At 46.3% G+C, this 18972-nt stretch overlaps 2 protein-coding genes across 2 annotated transcripts; one reads left to right on the plus strand and one right to left on the minus strand.

Annotated features, from left to right (window-relative positions):
• Positions 1-448: 448 nt before the first annotated feature.
• On the plus strand, positions 449-15363 carry LOC308221395 (uncharacterized protein; the record flags this gene model as incomplete). The annotated part of the gene is made up of 8 exons (XM_080618379.1): positions 449-481; positions 1727-2642; positions 6865-6998; positions 10202-10345; positions 10736-10748; positions 11168-11408; positions 13291-13396; positions 14419-15363. The coding sequence occupies 8 exons, from the start codon at positions 449-451 to the stop codon at positions 15361-15363; spliced, it is 2532 nt and encodes an 843-aa protein (XP_080474505.1).
• On the minus strand, positions 6804-8026 carry LOC308220836 (olfactory receptor 5T17-like; the record flags this gene model as incomplete). Its single annotated transcript, XM_080617351.1, has 1 exon — positions 6804-8026. Exon 1 carries the CDS (start codon positions 7731-7733, stop codon positions 6804-6806), a length of 930 nt encoding a protein of 309 aa, XP_080473477.1. The 5' UTR covers positions 7734-8026.
• Positions 15364-18972: the final 3609 nt, after the last annotated feature.

An 18972-nucleotide genomic window follows, 5' to 3' on the forward strand; every position in this document is an offset into this window, starting at 1 on the left:
GATGAAGCCTACGCCACCATCAAAGGATTCCATAGACATGCACATCTCCTACTAAACTGGAAACCAGAACTCTTCGACATAGCCCAGGCTCCCTGGGATGAGCTTAGATAGAGATGGGGAGCAAATGGGCAGAGGGTGGGAATGGAGCCCCAGCTGAGGCTGCTCAGGGAGATAAAGGCCTGTTAGTTAATCCTGGGACAATTCCTCCCTGCCTCAAAATGCCCATTTCTCACCCTTCAATACAGTGGAAGCCCAGAGTCACCAGCTCAGCTGTTGGACTTCCAGGCACTACATGTGGATAACACCACTGGGGCTGGAAATCTGGGCTCTAAAGTATGCACTGGGGGACAGCAGCAGCTCCAGAGATGGAGTCACTTGTGCTTCATGTCCCATTTGGAGACCCTCTGCATGATCAGAAATGGCTCTAAACCCATGCTCCTTCGTTGCCATGGTCAGACCAAAACCTTCGCATGGTCCACAAGTATGTCACAAGCATCCTATCAGCTGCTCATCACTGCTGCTGTGTAGCTGTGCTCAGGAATGGCTCATCCACACCATGTCACTCAGATGCCCAAGCACCACAATGCCTTTCAGAGGTGATTTCACACCCTTTGCTTTTCCTTCTCTTTGTTTTCCTCTGGGAAAGCACGAGCAGCCCTGGAGGTTTCCTCCCAGGAGAGCACATGCAACTGTATTTACAGACCCAGCACCACAAGCTCAGCTCTGGGAGTCTGACAGGAGCTCACCTCTCTTCACATCAGGTGCTTAACAGAGGTGATGCCTGCATGTGGATGTTCTCTGCTGCACTGGGGATAAACCCTTGGCTCCCATCACTCGGTAGCAGAGAGAAGGCACAGGAGGTAACACCAACACAAAGCACAGCCTCACCTGAATTTAGGCATTGGGCTTTCTTCTCCCTGTCCTTGTGTCCTCTTTAGTAAAGCTGTATCAGAAAACAGCCTTTCCAACGTGGGTTTTCTTTATAAGAAGAGGGAGCAATGTCTCATGCAGGTTGTGTTTCTTTTTACATATGCAGCTAAAGCAAGATGCACTGACTTATTGAAGATTAAATGAGGATGAATCTTATTTTGTTATAAAGAAATGCAGCATTTCCAGTTTTCAGAAGAATATAATCTATAAAAATCAGCTTTTGGAATCAGCATGTTTGAACATAAACTCAGCTTTCAAGTAAGCTCAGAAACGTACAAATCATGTATTTAACTATGTGAATGTTATCTGTTGTGAATGATCTCAAACAGCTTGATAAATGTGATTTGGTGACTGGAATGACAAGTAAAAGGCAAGGGAAAAAGTCTGGAGGTCATTCATGGGACTGGGACTTTCATTTGCTCTAGGATTATGGGCACTCTCATCAGGTTCTTCTAAGGTGTCTTCTGACACAAATTGCCTCCAAAGTGAAAGTGAATAAAGATCTGATTCTTTTCTCAAGCCTGGCAACACATGTGATTGAATACATCCATAGCTTTAAGTGTCCAGGACAGAAAACCAAAAATGCCTTTTGTTGCTTCAGCGTGCTCCCTGTTCTCTTCTAAACACCTCAACTGAAAAACAAAACACATAATTCGGCGTGAGAAAGTATAGTAGAATATACTGATTCCACCAAAATGTGGCAGTTGAAATGCTGAGTAATTAGTGTGAAATATGGTCCAAAAGAGAATCTCTATTTATAAATACTTAGATGTTTCTATTCCTTTTTCCTCAGCAGATCATAGGAGGAAATCACACGCAGACTAAATTCATCCTGTTAGGAATTACAGATAGCCCACGTGCGCAGACTCCACTTTTTCTCTTGTTTCTATTGATTTACATTGTCACTTTGGTGGGGAACGTTGGCATTATCACATTGGTGCGGGTGTCTCCCAGCCTCCAAACCCCCATGTACTTCTTCCTCACCCATTTTGCCTTCACTGACATCTGCTATTCCACAGTCATCTCCCCCAGGATGCTGGCAGACCTGTTATCAGAGGACAAAACCGTTTCTTTCGCTGGCTGCATGATGCAATTCTTCACCTTTACTTTGTTTGGCACTGCTGAGTGTTACCTTTTGGCCATGATGGCCTATGACCGGCACGTTGCTATCTGCCAGCCCCTGCTTTATGTGACCATCATCTCCAGCCGCGTCTGCTGGCAGCTGGTAGCATCATCCTACCTATTCGCCTTCCTCAGTGCCATCATCTGCACATGGTGCACATTTGGAGGTTCCTTTTGTGGTCCCAACCACATCAACCACTTCTTCTGCAATATCGTCCCTGTGCTAAACCTTGTGTGCCCTGATAACCACAGCAGCGAGATGGTCTTTGCCTTTGTCACCATCAATGTGGTAGGCATGAGTGTGGTCATTTTGATCTCCTACATCTGTACCATCCGCACCGTGCTGAGGATGTGCTCAGCACAGAGCAGGGCCAGAGCCTTCCTCACCTGTGCCTCCCATTTGAAAGCTGTTTCCATATTCTTTGGCACAGGATTCTTCAGCACAGGATTCTTCATGTACCTCCAACCTCCATCTAGCCACAGGAGCCTGGATAAGGTGGCCTCCATCTTCTACACTGTGGTCACCCCCACGCTCAACCCATTCATCTACGGCCTGAGGAACAAGGAGGTGAAGGGGGCTCTGGTGAAGTGTGGGAGGAAGTTCTTCCACCAGTGGCAACATAAAAGAGTTGTATCATCCAGGACATGCACAGTTCATGCCAAGTCAGAAAGCCTATGGGTCATAAAAACAATGGGATTTTCCAATAATCCTCATGATTTGATGTAGGTTCTTCTACAGTTCCTGTACAAAAGTCAGTGACAGTATTTAATAAGATACAAACCACTCAAATCACTTCTTCCTTCAAAGCAAAGCAAGGGGAGAGGAACCTCATATTTCATTTCACTTAGCAGTCCCCAGCCTGGAGGAAGAAATTACCTTCAGGCCTCTTTTCCTCACAGGAAACACCAATCAGCTTTATTCAGTTATAACTTTCGTCACTGATAAACACGTATTTTTCCTGCAAGATTCTTGACCTTGTCTTCCGCTCCAATAAAATTCCTCACTCTTACCTGTGAGCTTTTTATTAAAGCTGCTGGGGTGGGAGGGAAGAGGAAGTGTAGTTTTACATTTGCTTGCTCAAAAAGAGTCAGAGGAAAGGTTTCAAAAGATTCACTGCATTTGTTTGTGCCTTTCAAAGAGAAGAAGCTGGTGGGAATCAAGCTCTCAAGCTGCAGCTTTGAATATCAGGGGGAATCCCTCCCCAGGCTGCAGCTTCACAGGAGATTTCATTTAAAGGAAAAAATTGTAGACAATAGAATTCATAATACAGGATGATGAACTGTGCTGAGACCACGCCATGTTACGGACAATTCGGGCACATCAAGATCTCCTCCCATTCATTTTAAGTGGTGTTTTACATTCATCTGAAATGACCTGTTACCTAAATGGTCAGAGAAATGGAATTCCCGCTGGAGATCAGCACCCATACCCCATGCCCATGCCCAGCTCCTGCTCAAGCACACCAGGAAAACAAAATTGTCTATTTCATATAAGAATTAAGTTTGTAGGAAGCTTCCATAGATGAAAGACAAACCTGAACACAGAATCGATGGTATCTGACAGCAGTCTGGCTCTGAAAGAAGCCAAAACACACTGATGGGGGAAAATATCTTTCCTTTAGCTGTTGTGAGTGAGAATTAACTTATATTGGGAAAGTGTATGAATGGTGAATGGGATTTTTATGTGCTCAGAAAAACAACAGTATGAAAGTATACGCTGTCATAGGTGTGGGGGCAACGTGGCTTCGACCTGTGGTCAATGAAGGAACCAGAATCTATATAATTAAATGCTAAAGAGCTTTGCAGAATAGAGACCTTTGATATCGGACAGCTTCCTTCAAAACCTTCACCATATTTTATTTTCTTCTATTTTGTTGGATATTTTGCCTCACACTATACATATAGGTATACATATAGAAACATAGAGCCACAGAAAGCCCAAGCTGGACCTCAAAAGATCATCTGGTCTGAGCTTTTGTGGAAACAGGAGTCTAGATGAGCAGTGTCCTGTGTAAGGCTCATCGCTGCTTGATGAATTACCCTACTCTGGGGTCCTTATTTCCTCTTGGATTTAAGAAAGTTTCCAAAGCAGAGACGACTGAAATGCTCAAAGGTTTACCCACACTTGGTGCTACCTTCCCAAGTGTCCTGGGTTCAGCAGTAGCAGTCATTTTCCCTCCTTCTTAGTAGCTGTTGCAGCACTGTGTTTTTGACTTTCAGCCTGGGAACAAAGCTGATAACACCGATGTTTAGACTGACCAAGGACTTTGTGAGTCTCATGCTCTGCCAGGGAGGAGGAGAAGCTGGGAGGAAGCAGGGACAGGACACCTGACCCAAACTGACCAAAGAGGTATTCCATACCACAGCACGTCATGCCCAGGAGGTAGAACGGAGAGTTCCCGGAAGGGCTGGATCACTGAAGGGTGGGGGTGAGGTACCGGTTGGTGAGCGGTTGCATTCTCTTCCCTTGTTATTTCCTTTATCATTATTATTATTGGTGGTAGCAGTAGTGATTTGTGTTATACCTTAGTTATTAAACTGTTCTTATCTCAACCCGTGGGACTTGCATTCTTTTGATTCTCTTCCCTGTCCCTCCAGAAGCGGAGGGAAGAAAGGTGAGGGGGAAGTGGACTGCGTGGTTCTGATTTACGGCCTGGACTTAAACCACGACACCAAGGGAGGTCTTGAATGCCATAGTCCTCTGTGTGGTGGATCCAACTCAGTGAATTGGCAATAGGAACCTCAGTGCAACATGCAGGGGAGGCAGAATTGTGAATTCCAGCAACACAAGAAACAGGCTTGAGGTTTTGGAAATACATTGTAGACTGAGAGCATCCTTGCATGATTCTGTTTCAATCTTTGCAGAGGAGGGATCTACAAAATGCAACAAATCCTGGCTGTAGACACAAACTTCCCACACCAAATACATGACAGAGGTCCTCTCCATAAGTGGTTCTGACACCTCAAATAGCAAGCACCTTTTTGGCAAGAAGAGCTGGACATAGGTCTCTTTCCCTTTGCTTTAGGTGTTGTTAGATCAGCATGAATGTTTTGGGGGAGAATATGGGATTCTCTGGAGATGATTCAAAACCTGGCCTGTATTGACATGAGCATTTAAGACAGTATTCATATGACAGCCTTATCAACCTAACAATTAGTTAGCAATTCTCATCTTTAGATACCGTATCTTTACCCATAGATAACAGAGAGAATAAAGGTCTCAGAGCAGTGAGTAACATAGGTTAGGTTAATGCCATTTTTTCTCTTAAAATCATAGAATCATAGAAACATAAAATAGTTAGGGTAAGAAACAGCTTTAAGATCATCCAGTTCCAACACGCCCCTCCCATGGGGAGGGACACCTCACATTAAACCATGCCACCCAAGGCTCTGTCCAACCTGGCTTTCGCACCTCCAGGGATGGAGCATTCAAAACTTTCTTATGCAACCCACTCCGGTGCCTCACCACCCTCTCAGTAAAGAATTTCTTCCTTAGATCCAATCTAAACTTCCCCTGTTTCAGTTTGAACCCGTTACCCCTTGTCCTGTCACTACAGTCCCTGATGTAGAGTCCCTCCCCACCATCCTTGTAGGCCCCTTCAGATACTGGAAGGCTGCTATGAGGTCTTCATGAAGCCTTCTCTTCTCCAGGCTGAACAGCCCCAACTTTCTCAGCCTGTCTCCATACAGGAGGTGCTCCAGTCCCCTGATCATCCTCGTGGCCTCCTCTGGACTTGTTCCAACAGTTCCATGTCCTTTTGATGTTGAGGACACCAGAACTGCACACAATGCTCCAAGTGAGGTCTCACAAGAGCAGAGCAGAGGGGCAGGATCACCTCCTTCAACCTGCTGGTCATGCTCCTCTTGATGCAGCCCAGGATACGGTTGCTTTCTGGGCTGCGAGCGCACACTGCAGCCGGCTCATGTTCATTTTCTCATCCACCAACACCCCCAAGTCCTTCTCTGCAGGGCTGCTCTGAATCTCTTCTCTGCCCAACCTGTAGCTGTGCCTGGGACTGCTCCGACCCAGGTGTAGGACCTTGCACTTGGCATGGTTAAACTTCATCAGGTTGGCATCAGCCCACCTCACAAGCGTGTTGAGGTCCCTCTGGATGGCATCCCTTCCCTCCAGCGTATCAACCGAACCACACAGCTTGGTGTCATCGGCAAACTTGCTGAGGGCGCACTCAATCCCACTGTCCATGTCACCGACAAAGATGTTGAACAAGATCGGTCCCAACACCGATCCCTGATGGACACCACTCATTACTGGTCTCCAGCTGGACATTGAGCCGTTGACCACAACTCTAAATGTACATCATTCAGTAATTTAACTTTATTTCTTGCACTTTTACAGAAAAATTTCATTGCCCTTTAGTGATAGAGGAGAAATGCCCTGAAAATAAGAAGAGGTCATAAGGCAGGCTTTAAGCCATCAACTGGGAGATGCTGATGGCTGTGCAAGAGCATTTTGACAGGGCTAGCAAGGAGCCCAGAGCTAATGTCCAGTGACCATCCGAAAACACCGAGAGGGGTGGGGAAAAAATACATGCAATAAAATACAGCAGATAAATCAGATTGTCTGTGGCCTTGTGGCACAAACCAGTCATAGGAAGAAAGACAGACTTGGAAATGGTTCCAAACCAGGTCTTTAAGCCTAAGGAATAGGGAAGGCAAAAAAAAATCCTTGCTGTCAAGTGAAGCTCTGGAGACCTCTGTCACAAAACCAGCAGCCAAACGTCCTGCCAAAGCTACTTCCACCTGACAAAGTCCCTTAGGGCATTCTTCACCTCCCTGTTCCTGAGGCTGTAGATCAGGGGGTTCAGCATGGGCACCACCAGCGAGTAGAACACAGCAAAGACCTTATCCGTGCTCAGGCTGCTGCCAGATCCTGGTCGGAAGTTCAGGGCAAGGATGGACCCATGGAAGATGGTGACTCCAGCCAGGTGAGAGGTGCACGTGGAGAAGGCTTTGTACCGCCCCTGAGCAGAGCTGATCCTTGAGACGGCAGCGAGGATGAAGGCATAGGAGACAAGGACAGCTGAGATGGTCACCATCTCCACCAGCCCAGCAAGGCTGAATATCAGACACCTATTGACACGTGTGTCAGAGCAGGAGAGGGCTAGAACAGGCGTGATTTCACAGTAGAAGTGGTTGACCTTGGCTGGCTGGCATAAAGGCAGGCTGAAGGTGAACTCCGTGTGCACCCAAGAGTGCAGCAGGCCAAGCACATAGGAACTGGCCACCAGCAGCACGCAGACCCGGTGGGACATGATGGATGAGTACAGCAAGGGCTTGCAGATGGCCACGCAGCGGTCGTAAGCCATCGCAGCCAGGAGGAAGCACTCGGTGGTGCCAAAAGCTATGAAGAAGTAAAGCTGGGTGGCACAGCCAATGACAGAGATTGTTTTCTTCCCCATGAGAAGGTTCATTAATGTCCTCGGTGCCACCACCGATGAGTAGCAAGCATCGAGGAGAGATAAGTTGCTAAGGAAAAAGTACATGGGGGACTGCAGCTGAGCACTGCTCCTGATGAGCACAACCATGCCCAGGTTCCCCACCAGCGTGATGAAGTAAATGAGGAGGAAGAGGACGAACAAAGACGCTTGTAGCTGTGGGTTGTCCGTCAGTCCCACAAGAATCAGCTCTGTCACTTGCTCGGTTTGATTTTCCTCAGCCATCTTCTCCTAAAGCACTGTAAGATGTATTCATAGAGCAGTAGTAAACTGTTAACGGAGACACTCAGCACCTAAAAAGCCCAGCAATCCCCAGTGTCTGGATGGCAAACCCTCTCCTTATCAGAGATTTGCTTCATTTGAATCAACGTTCATTGAAAACCAGTTTGGCAAAAAAAAAAAAAAAGGAGATTTTGTTCTGGTAGCAGTTATTCTACCAGGTGTTCCCTTTTACATTCATTCTAATACATCTCTGTATCTGCTGTATAGTCATGGTATAGATCACATTCCAGTGCAACCCTCCCAAGTTCTAACAAAGAAAGAGTAAAAGAAGGGGTTCAGTGGTTCCCATAATGAATTAGTTATATAGAGAATTAAAATAGAATCCTCAGAGGTGACATGGTCTAGTGTGAGATGTCCCTGCCTGTGGCAGGGGGCTGGAACTAGCTGATCTTAAGGTCCTTTAGAATCCAAAGAAGTCTGTGATTCTAGGATTTAGAATCTTAGAATCAACTAGGTTGGAAAAGGCCTCTAAGATCATCAAGTCCAACATTTGAACATTAAAGATGATTTTGCATGAACACTGTAGAGAAAAAAGAAGAAAACCCCATTTATTCTTCCATAACTTTTAATGTATTTTGCTATTTCAGGGTTATTCTTTTATGGAGTATATAGAAATGGTGAGGTGCCATCATGAGGGAAAAGAGAAGCCATTAAAAACAAAAATAGCATAACAAATCTTTGCCTTTTTAACATCTTTTCCTACACCTCCTCTTTCTAAAATTCATACTGAAGAGTTCTAAATATATGGAAATACACCATTACATCCTGCTTTTTAATCACAGCGTCAGGGAGGGATATGGAGCAGACTCCACAGGGGTTCAGAAGGAACCACTATAACATAAACACTTAGAAGAGACCAAGAAAAGAGACAGGAAAACTGTTGGGAAAAGCAGCACAATTTTAGCCTAAGATCATGGAAATCACGGTGCTGCTCATGGAGTGCCTGTCAGTGTCAGCAAATCTCTGCAGTGCAATGAGTACAGCTTTCCCATCAGCAAAGGAAATCACTGCAAAACTGGTATCAAAGAGCCTGGCTTATATTCAGAATGGAAAATCAGATAAACCATTTATCCAGGCGGAAGAAGCACACAGGGTTTAGCTGTATGTACAACCAGTAGCACGACAGAATTACTCAGGTTGGGATCCCCAGCATTGCAGAGATAAAGATTTATTATAACTGGTATTTTAGCTGCTATCTGCTATTATAGCCTTAAAAAATAACCAAGATATTACAACTGGTATTACAACCTTCACAAAATCCACATGCTCTGTGATCTTCCTTCTGGTGTTCTCTTGCTCTGCCATGAAATAAACAGCTCGTCTTGATGTGTCTAATAAAGAGACAACCCAGAACAATCAAATTCCTCTCTACAGACCTCATCTCTAATGGATGAAACCGTTCTCCTGCCCTCCTGCTTCCTGCAAGGAGTTATGTATTATATTGCAGAAGGAGACACTGGCACAGGGTGCCCGGAGAAGCTGTGGCTGCCCCATCCCTGGCAGTGTTCAAGGCCAGGTTGGACATAGAGGCTTGGAGCAACCTGCCCCAGTGAAAGGCATCCCTGCCTCTGGCAAGGGGATGGAACTGGAGGAGCTTTAAGCTCCCTTTCAACACAAACAACTCTGGGATTCTATGATACTATAGATCCCTTTAAAATTATAAACCACGTTCTAGCTTCAGCAATAAAACAAATCTGGATGTCCCCTTTTCCTTACCAATGACACCTTGGTTCTTCTTCCTTGCTTCACATTAAGTTAGGACAGATTATGAAGACGCTTATACGCTCTGTCTCTCCACCCTGCTGGTGCAATTGCTCTGTAACGCTTGCCTCAAATCCAGTGAGACCTTCAAGGTGATTTAGCTGAGAAGTGTTTTGAGGAACTTACTTTGGGAGAAATGCAATTATTTCTATATTTCTCTGTCATACATACATGTGTGTATATGGGGGAGTGCACATATGGATGACAGAGGAATACGAAAATAAAACATAATATAAAAATAAATTAAAAATCATAATCTAATAAAAGTAAAATAAAAATAAGATTAAAATTAAAATTAATAAGAAGGAAAAATTATAAAAATAAAATAAATTTGAAAAAAGAAACTAAATATAAAATGTAACCTAAATTATAAATTGAAATAAATTAACTTGGCTAAAATAGAGCCTTGACTAGAATAATAAATTAAAATAATATGAAATATTAAAATAAACTAAAAAAAACCCTGAAAACTAAACCAAACTAAAAAAACATAAAATAAAGCTGGTCTTACTGCATGGATCCCTCTTCCCTGGAGAAGGGCTTTGGACAAGGGCCTGTAGGGACAGGCCAAGAGGAATGTCTTTAACCTGCCAGAAGGGAGATTGTGATGAGCTCTCCCTCAAGCTCTCCTTTCTCCTTTGTCTTTCCAGCACGATGTGTGGAAAAAGGTGAATGTCATCATCAAAGAGAGTACAAGGACTGGGGCTGCCTCGGACCCCAGAGGGTTTAAGAACCAAATTAACCAGGAAGGCATCTGCAGCAGCTCCTGTCTTCGTCTCCTGCCCTACTGCAGGGTTCTGGGCTACCCACAGAGCTGGCTCTGGTGTGTTCTCCCCATGCGGCTGCTGAGAAGGCAGCTTTGGAGATCACCCTGGGGGAGAACACAAAGGAGTGAGAGGAAACCAATGTAAACATCTGTGTAAGCTTGCATAGGATCAGATTTTGGACTGAAAGGGATTTTAAAGCTCATTCAGTTCCAATCCCCTGTCACAGGCAGGGACATCTTCCACTAGAGCAGGTTGCTCCAAGCCCCATCCAACCTGCACTTCCCATAGATCAAGAATTCATTCCAGTTAGGAAGAAGTCACAGCAGAGAGGGAAGGAGCGGGTGGTTGGCAAATACCCATGAGAGGATGAAGGATTAATTCTGCACTGTGAAAGCACCACATTCCTCTGTGTTCCAGGTTGAGCCGCATGGTATCCAAACCCCAGGCTCAGCACTAATGCAGGCAATGAAGTGCAGCACTAAGGTAAAGCTACTCAGGCATGGAACTTCCCCACTGCTTTCCACAGAGGTCATTGCTCTACATCCAGCAGTGAGCCAGAGCAGCATGCACCACGTTGTGCAATGGTGTTCAACAGCTTGAGCACCCCTTTCTTCTACCTGTGCTGGCACAGCACTTTCCCCATCCTGGTCCTGACTGATCTGTGCCTGAACTCTCCCTTTACATCCTGTAGGGCTGTCTCTGAGCAGCTCCCACCACACAGAAGCTTTTCCACCTGGGACATCCCTGCCTCTTCCAGAAGAAGCCTCCAGTGAGGAGCTGACACAGAAAGCACCATCCAGCCCATGGCACAAAGCAATTGCACCCAAGTGACTGCGTTCAGCCTGGCAGGGTTCACAGAGGACCCGGTGACTCAGGTCAGCTTGTTCCTGCTCTTCCTGCTCACCTACCTTGTCAGCATCCTGGGCAACCTGGGCATCATCATCTTAATCAGGGCCAGCCCCAACCTCCACTCCCCCATGTATTATTTCCTGGGCAACCTGGCCTTTGTAGACCTCTGTTTCTCCACCATCAACACCCCCAAGATGTTGGTTGCCTTCATGTCAGAGAAGAAGAGCATTGCTTATGCTGGGTGTGTGGCTCAGGTCTTCTGTCATTTGTCATTGGCTGTGTCCTTTTGCTGGGCAAATCAGAATAAATAGAGAGTGAATTCTACTGTTCCACTAAATCAAATTCCATTTCTAGACATGTTCTAAAGTCACTGAGGGCCGTAAGAAAAGGACGCCAATACCTTTAGCAAGATAAATGGAGAGGAGAGCAAATAACTGGCACCCTGTGCAGGAAGTATTTTTAGGTGTTGATTCCCAAATCTCATTAAAGGATTTCCAGCACCATTCAGCTCATTTATTTCGGACAGCAAAGACCTTAAGTTAAATATGGTACCTGTGTGACCTCTGTTATGACTGAAGGTGCTTTGAAAGAGTTTTAAGGCATGGCAGTCATGAATCCCCACCAAAGGCCAGATACTATCAAGAAAACCCTGTCCCCTGATCACACCTTTGCTTTCCAGCTCCCTGCTGACAGCAATAAAAGCCATGATCTCCATAGCAGCCTGACCACAACAGAGCACAGGAGCGACGGTATTGCTTCAAACCTGATACACGGCAGCCCATGACAGCCTGGGGCGATGGCATCGCCTGCCCTGATGTTTTTCCTGCTGCTTTCCTGCACAGAGAGCTGCTGGGTGATAGGCAAACATCGCATACAAAAACCACCCCAAAATACTCCAATTATTTGCCTCAGCCCATACAGCTGCAGCCAGGACCATGGTGAAACCCGGAGCCATGGCTGAGCCTTAAGGCTATACCAAAGACATGCAATAACCTGGGTTGGAGGGAGAAGCTCCATGGTCAAATTGGATCAAGCCAGGATCAAAGTGATTGCTGATTTCTAAACAACACACAACTAACAGGCACCCAGGGTCAATCAGCTGAATCCTGCTTTGTTCCCAAAGCTTCCTGATAATTCCCTGGTTATTATTTAACCCAGATGACAGTTGTCCTGTTGAGCCTTGGGGACAACCAGGGTCAGAGGTTTCACACCCTCCCTGGCCCCTATTTCAGTGTTTGACTGCTCTTAAAGTGTGGTTTTCTCCCTCCCTTTTTTTCTAACTGGAATTTCCCATGTTGCAAATTCACAATATGAAATCTCAGATTTACCCTCATCTGCAAGATAAAGCACATGGAGAACTTGCTGGTGGCATCAAGTCCAAAAGAATGAGACACCATTAATTCTTCCATGCATTCTTTCTGTGTCTCTTCAGTCATAGAATCATGGAGTGGTTTGGGTTGGAAAAGACCTGAAAGCTCAACCCCCTGCCATAGGCAGGGATGCTTCACACTAGACCAAGTCACCCAAGTCCCTGTCCAACCTGGTGCCTATTGACTTCACCTTCATAATCCCCATGTTGAGAGCCCAGATCCACATCTTGAGGAACACAGAGCTGAAGGATGCTCTGGGGAAGACTCCTAGGAAGAGTTCTTGCTTCCTCCCACATTCAGGCTGGTAAAAGCATATAATCGACTCCAGGTAAAGAACATGGATGTTCTTGAGATTGCACCTTTGTTCTGCAGCTACAGAGATGGAAATAGTGAGCACATAACATGGAGAGCTATGAAAGCTCTGAAATTGTCTTTCTGGGTGCAGAGAGTAACTGAGGGCATCTCTGGGGAATGCACAACTGTGCAGCAACACTTGATTGGGTGCAAAGGCCGCACTAAGTACCTGCTCCAGGGACCTGCTCCTTAAGGAAATACAGAATGAAGCAATGGATAAATATCCCCAACCACGCACCACAGGCAATGCTGGGACAGGAGAGGACGTACCTGCTTGCTCTGCCCTGTGAGATGAGCTGGTGTGGGGCTAGCACACAGAGATCTTCAGCGTGCTTTTCTTCTTGTGGTCTCTAAACTTGTGATCCCGTGTTGGACCCTCATGGTGGTGATATGATGTAGCTCACAGCTCCATGGCACACATGGGATCTTGCTGGACAAGACCATGAGTGAGTATTCCTGGGTAAAAAGGGTCAACAAGGGATACAGCATCACATTAGCCAAGAAGGTAAATCTTCCAGAGGAGTCATCTCTCTTTCCTTTGTCTCTTCTTCTCTCTGTCCACCCCTTGTGGTACCAGATGACAAACATTAGAATCAGCATATGAGGCAGATAAGAAAATCATCAAGCTCATTGAGGAGCATCCAGCAGCAGAGGCAATTGAGAGAGGGTCCTCCAAACCTGACTGGAGCATAGGGGAAGCTGCAAGGAAGCAACAGGGCACAGCTCATCTTCTGGTCTTCCTATGGAAGAGTCTATCACTTCCATTGGCTATGGAAGAGCTGAAGTAATTCATTTTTAGGCTGGCAATGTCAGGTGAGGTGAATTCCAGGTTCTATGCCTGTACTCAGCTGTGCAAACACACACTAGCACTGAATGACTGCTGCTTTCAATAATGTGCCTAAAACCAGAGGTCCTAACACACACACACTTGTAATTAAGGCTTTTAGGTGCACATCCAATCCTTCAGGATTTCCTCATGCAAAAGAGAATACACAATGGGACAATGCTTTTACTGATAGGACTGATGGCAATGAATCTGATCAAACTGTGTTGGGCTGTAGCAGATGGTGACTCTACATGCATTTGTCTTCAGCCTCTATCTCCAGTTTCTCTATATGAAAATCAAATTTAAGAGTCTTAATGTATGAGCAATTTAATGTGATACCGAGATTGAGATTTCATATTCATAGAAGTCAGGGAATGCAAGGAAGTGTTCAAGGCCAGGTTGGATGGGGCTTGGAGCAACCTGCTCTAGTCGAAGGTGTCCCTGCCTTGCATAGGGGGTTGGAACTGGATGAGCTTTAGGGTCCTTCCCAAACCATTCCATGCTTCTATAATAAAATAGCACCACCAAATTCAGCACAGCAGCTCTTTCCAATACAAAATTTACTCTGCTTTTCTCTTGTGTGTGTGCAGCTGTGCTTTGGTACAGAGAGCAATGCCAGCACCATGGAAGCCCTTCTCTTAGTCCATGATCAAGACCCCACACTGCGGCTATGAAACAGCCACTGTGATCCATGTCTCCAGTTCAGTTCCTTCACCATGGAAGAGAGGAACCACAGTTCAGTCACCAGCTTTGTCCTGGGGCTCACCACTGACCCAAAGCTGCAGCTTCTCTTGTTCATGGTGTTCACCTTAGCCTACATCACCACCCTCATGAGCAACATCACCCTCATGGTGGTGATATGCCATAGCTCACGCCTCTATACCCCAATGTACTTCTCCATTGGCAACTTGTCCTTCCTCGGCCTCTGGTATTCCTCTGTCTACACCCCCAAGATCCTTCTGAACTGCATCTCTGAGGACAAGAGCATCTCCTTTGCTGGGTGTGCTGCTCAGTTCTTTGTCTCTGGTGGCTTGGCCTGCACCGAGAGCCACCTGCTGGCAGTGATGGCCTACGACAGGTACGTGGCCATCAACCCACTGCTCTATGCTGCTGCCATGTCCAAGAAGCTCTGCATAGGGCTGGTGGCCACCTCCTACCTCAGTGGCTTTGCCAACTCTACCCTCATTACCAGCTACACGTTCACTCTCAGCTTTTGTGACTCCAACGTCATCAATGACTTCTTCTGCGACCTGCTCCCACTGGTGAAGCTCTCCTGTGATGTGACAGACAGCTACCAGTCCCTCCTCTACTTCATCCTGACCTTCAACATCATCCTCCCCTCTGCACTCATCCTCATGTCCTACATCTCCATCCTGGTTGTTATCCTGAGGATGCGCTCGACCGAGGGGCAGCGCAAAGCCTTCTCCACCTCTGCCACCCACCTCACCACCATCACCCTTTACTATGGCTCCATCCTCTTCATTTGCACTCGGCCCAGCTCTTCCTATGTCCTGGAGAGGGACAAGGTGGTCTCTGTGCTTTACACAGTGGTGACACCTATGCTGAACCCCTTCATCTACAGCCTGAGGAACCAGGAGGTGAAGGAGGCACTGAAGACACTGCTGAAGAGACAGACAGCTTGCTAACAGAAGAAACCCGGGGGTTATGGCCTCAAAGAAGCACAGAGCAAGAAGTGCACCGATCTTGTCTTGCTTGTGTTTTCCTTCGTTGCTTTTCACAGTACGTGCAGGAGCATAAGCTCTTCTGATCTTGAAGTGCATCATGATGGACAGGAGATGTTACTGTACAGACAGACCTCCTCTCCTTCCCACCTCACCAATTACACAATTTATATCTGCTATAAAATGGGATGTTAGCAGTAGCTGGGCTTGTTGCACATCACCTTCACACTGTGCTTTAACTGAATTAAACATCCATTACTTGTGCCCAAACCAGTAGCTCAGCTGAAGCTCCATGTGTCATAGAATCATAGAGTGGTTTGGGTTGGAAGGGACCTCAAAGCTCCTCCAGCTCCAACCCCTGCCACAGGCAGGGACACCTTCCACTAGAGCAGCTTGCTCCAAGCCCCTGTGTCCAACTTGGCCTTGAACACTGCCAGGGGTGGAGCATTTACCACTGCTTTGGGCAACCAGAAGTCATGAAGTAACATGTGTCTGTTCCTGAGCTGTCCCAGTTACTTCTTCACAATGATGTCTGCACCACACAGACATAATTACATAGTCCTAGACCGTTATCCCAATGAAACATTCACATGAGCATGGGTAGAACAGGTCAGATTGGAAGAACCAAGGTCAGGAAGCCCAAAGGCATCTGGGATTGAGTTCAGTTGCCTGAACATTGACTATTAACACTCAGGAGATGGCCCTGGGGCTCCCTCTGAGCTTTCAGATGTTGCTCCAGAGCAACCCCACCCTTCTGAAGTTTGCATGATGTACATGTCAAGTGCATGGCAATGTCCTTGGCCTTTCAGGACAGAGCAAATGGCACCAGATTTCTACAGGAGACCAACCAAACCTGACCCAGGGCATTTCACTGCATCTGTCTCCTTCCCTGCAACTTAAGTGGTGGTTTCCACCACCACTTATAGGGAAATATGCAAAAAAAGTGGTTTCTTAGATCTTAAATTATCTTTTTTTTTTCTCTTTATGAAGTTTTAGTTCAACTGAAAGGAAAATTAAAATAAATCTTTTAAGACTGTTAGGAGGAGGGATTAGGAGATCTGAAAGAGTTTCATCTTCTTCAAATTTAGATAAATAAAAGTTGAGTCACTAAATCAGAGTTTTGTGTCTCCATCTGAGCTCAGTGAAGGTGTGTTTCTGTATCTCTAGTATTTGTTCAGAGAAAGAGTGCAGTTTCAAGAGTTCAAGTTTGAAGACACACACACACACAGAGCTTCCTCCCCTCACTGTGTTTCCATACCCATCACAATCTGGGCTCAGGCTGCATGAACTGGGCTCCTTTGAGACTCATTGGATCAACCAGGTTGGAAAAGACCTTCAAGGTCATCCAGTCCAACCACTCCCCAGCACTGCCAAGGCCACCCCTAACCCATGGCACTGAGACCTCATCTCTAAGGTGTGTGAACACTTTGCAGGGCCGGTGACTGCAGCCCTGCCCTGGGCAGCCTTTGGGGAAGGAATTGCTCCTCAGCTACATCTAAACCTCCCCTGGTGCAGCTTGAGGCCGGTTCCTCTTGTCCTGTCTTTTGGATTAAAGCAAACTGAAAATAGGTTTGAGGGGGGCAGCTGATCCAGTCTGAGCTCCAGCAGGCCTTCAGATCCTGACTGGAATTAGTTTAATCCAGGGAAAGCTATTCCAAGATGCATATACCATGGACAGAGGGTCCATGGTACGAGTCCTTCTGATGTCCAGACCTGCTCTGGACCACATCCAGCCTCACCAACTGTCCTAGGAGGTGATAAAACATCCTTTTATTCCCATCCATTCTAGAAGGGACCTGACTATCTCATAACTAGACAATGAATTTTAGATGTTGAGCCAGGTGACCCCATTCCCATGCTTATTCTCCAATCCCAAACTCATAACGGTAGGAAAACCACATTTATGAAAGCCAGTCAGACATGGAGGATGGATGTAGTGGACTTCGACTTGCCTCAGTTTAAGAACATTTTTAACAGTTTGAAAACTAAAGAGAGACACAAATCCATCCCAAGACAATTAATAACAAGAAATTAAAGGTATGAAGTGTCCTTGAGGAGGCCCAGAATTAAAGAGAAATGCAATGAGCTTCCCCAGCTCCCTTTAGTAGGGGGTCAAAAGCAGAAAGGGACAAAGCACCCCATTAGCAAGAACCACATTATCTGCACATGTCACAAAGACAAGGATGTCTCTTTAAAGAGAGAGCATGATCAAGCTTGTATGGGCACAGAAAGCCCTCCAGCAGGCCCCAGATCCAGGCTTTCACAATACAAGCAGTCACAGCTATTTCCATCACAAGTGATGCTGCTCACTTTCCCAAAGCAAGAAGTGGTCCTTGGGGACCAACCACCCTTCCAGGAGTCATCAGCTTTAACAAGACCTTCTGGGGTTTACCAAGGAAGTTTCCTAATCACCACAAAAGCTTCTCAGAAGACTTGGAGGTGACTTAGCTCATTCTTCCTAACAAGCCATCAGAGATTAATTAGCTGGGGATAACAAGAAAGAAACTTTCTTCACTGTTAACAAAGTTCACTTCTACAGCTGCCTTGCTTGACAGAGATGGCTCATGGTCAAAGCCAATGAGTTAGAGGGTCAGTGTGTTGGCATGTTTGTGTATTAAAGGACAATTTCATGGGCCTGGATCATAGAATCCCAGACTGGTTTGTACTGGAAGGGACCTTAAAGCCCATTCAGCTCCAACCCTGCCACGGGCAGGGACACCTTCCACTGGAGCAGCTTGCTCCAAGCCCCTGTGTCCAGCCTGGCCTTGAACACTGCCAGGGATGGGGCAGCCACAGCTCCTCTGGGCACCCTGGGCCAGGGCCTCAGCACCCTCACAGGGAAGAGCTTCTGCCTAAGAGCTCATCTCAGTCTCCCCTCTGGCAGGTTAAAGCCATTCCCCTTGGCCTGACCTGACAGGCCCCTCTCCTGCTTCCTTTTAGCCCCTTTAGGCACAGCCAGGTTTGTGGAGAAAACATTTGTAAATATATAAGCAACCTTTATAAAAGCAAACACGCAGCCAGGACACTGCCTACATCCATTTTGCTTTCCTATTCTGTCCATGAAGTGCTTTATGGATGCTGAGCATTGAGGCTCTGCTGCATTAGAAATTATCGATCAATAGAAATGATAAAGGCCATATTGGATGGGGCTTGGAGCAAGCTGCTCTAGTGGAAGGTGTCCCTGCCTGGGGCAGGGGGCTGTAACTGGGTGAGCTTTATGCTCCCTTCCAACCCAAACCATTCCACAGTTACATGAAAAGCTGCTTTCACCTTCTCACTTTTGAGTGGGGTTTCTGAAGGACCCCAAACCATCAGCACAGTGAGCTGATGTTTCCCCTTAGGCTTAAACTGACTCTTCAGGATATGGCCTCTGTTTGCTCTGAACACAACCCCCATTGTAGCTGTGTCTGCCCATCACCCTTCACTGCAAGTGGAGAGAGCCATCCACTTTTTCCAGGAGAAACCCTTCATATAGATGTTTAAAATAGATCCAAGCTGAATCAAAGCCCCCGGATGCATCCTTGTCTCCATAAGGGGAACCTTCAGTGACTAATTCAGATGTGGAAACCTACA

This window comes from Psittacula echo (genome assembly GCF_963264785.1).
Source record: "Psittacula echo genome assembly, chromosome: 5".
Classification (NCBI taxonomy): Eukaryota; Metazoa; Chordata; class Aves; order Psittaciformes; family Psittacidae; genus Psittacula; species Psittacula echo.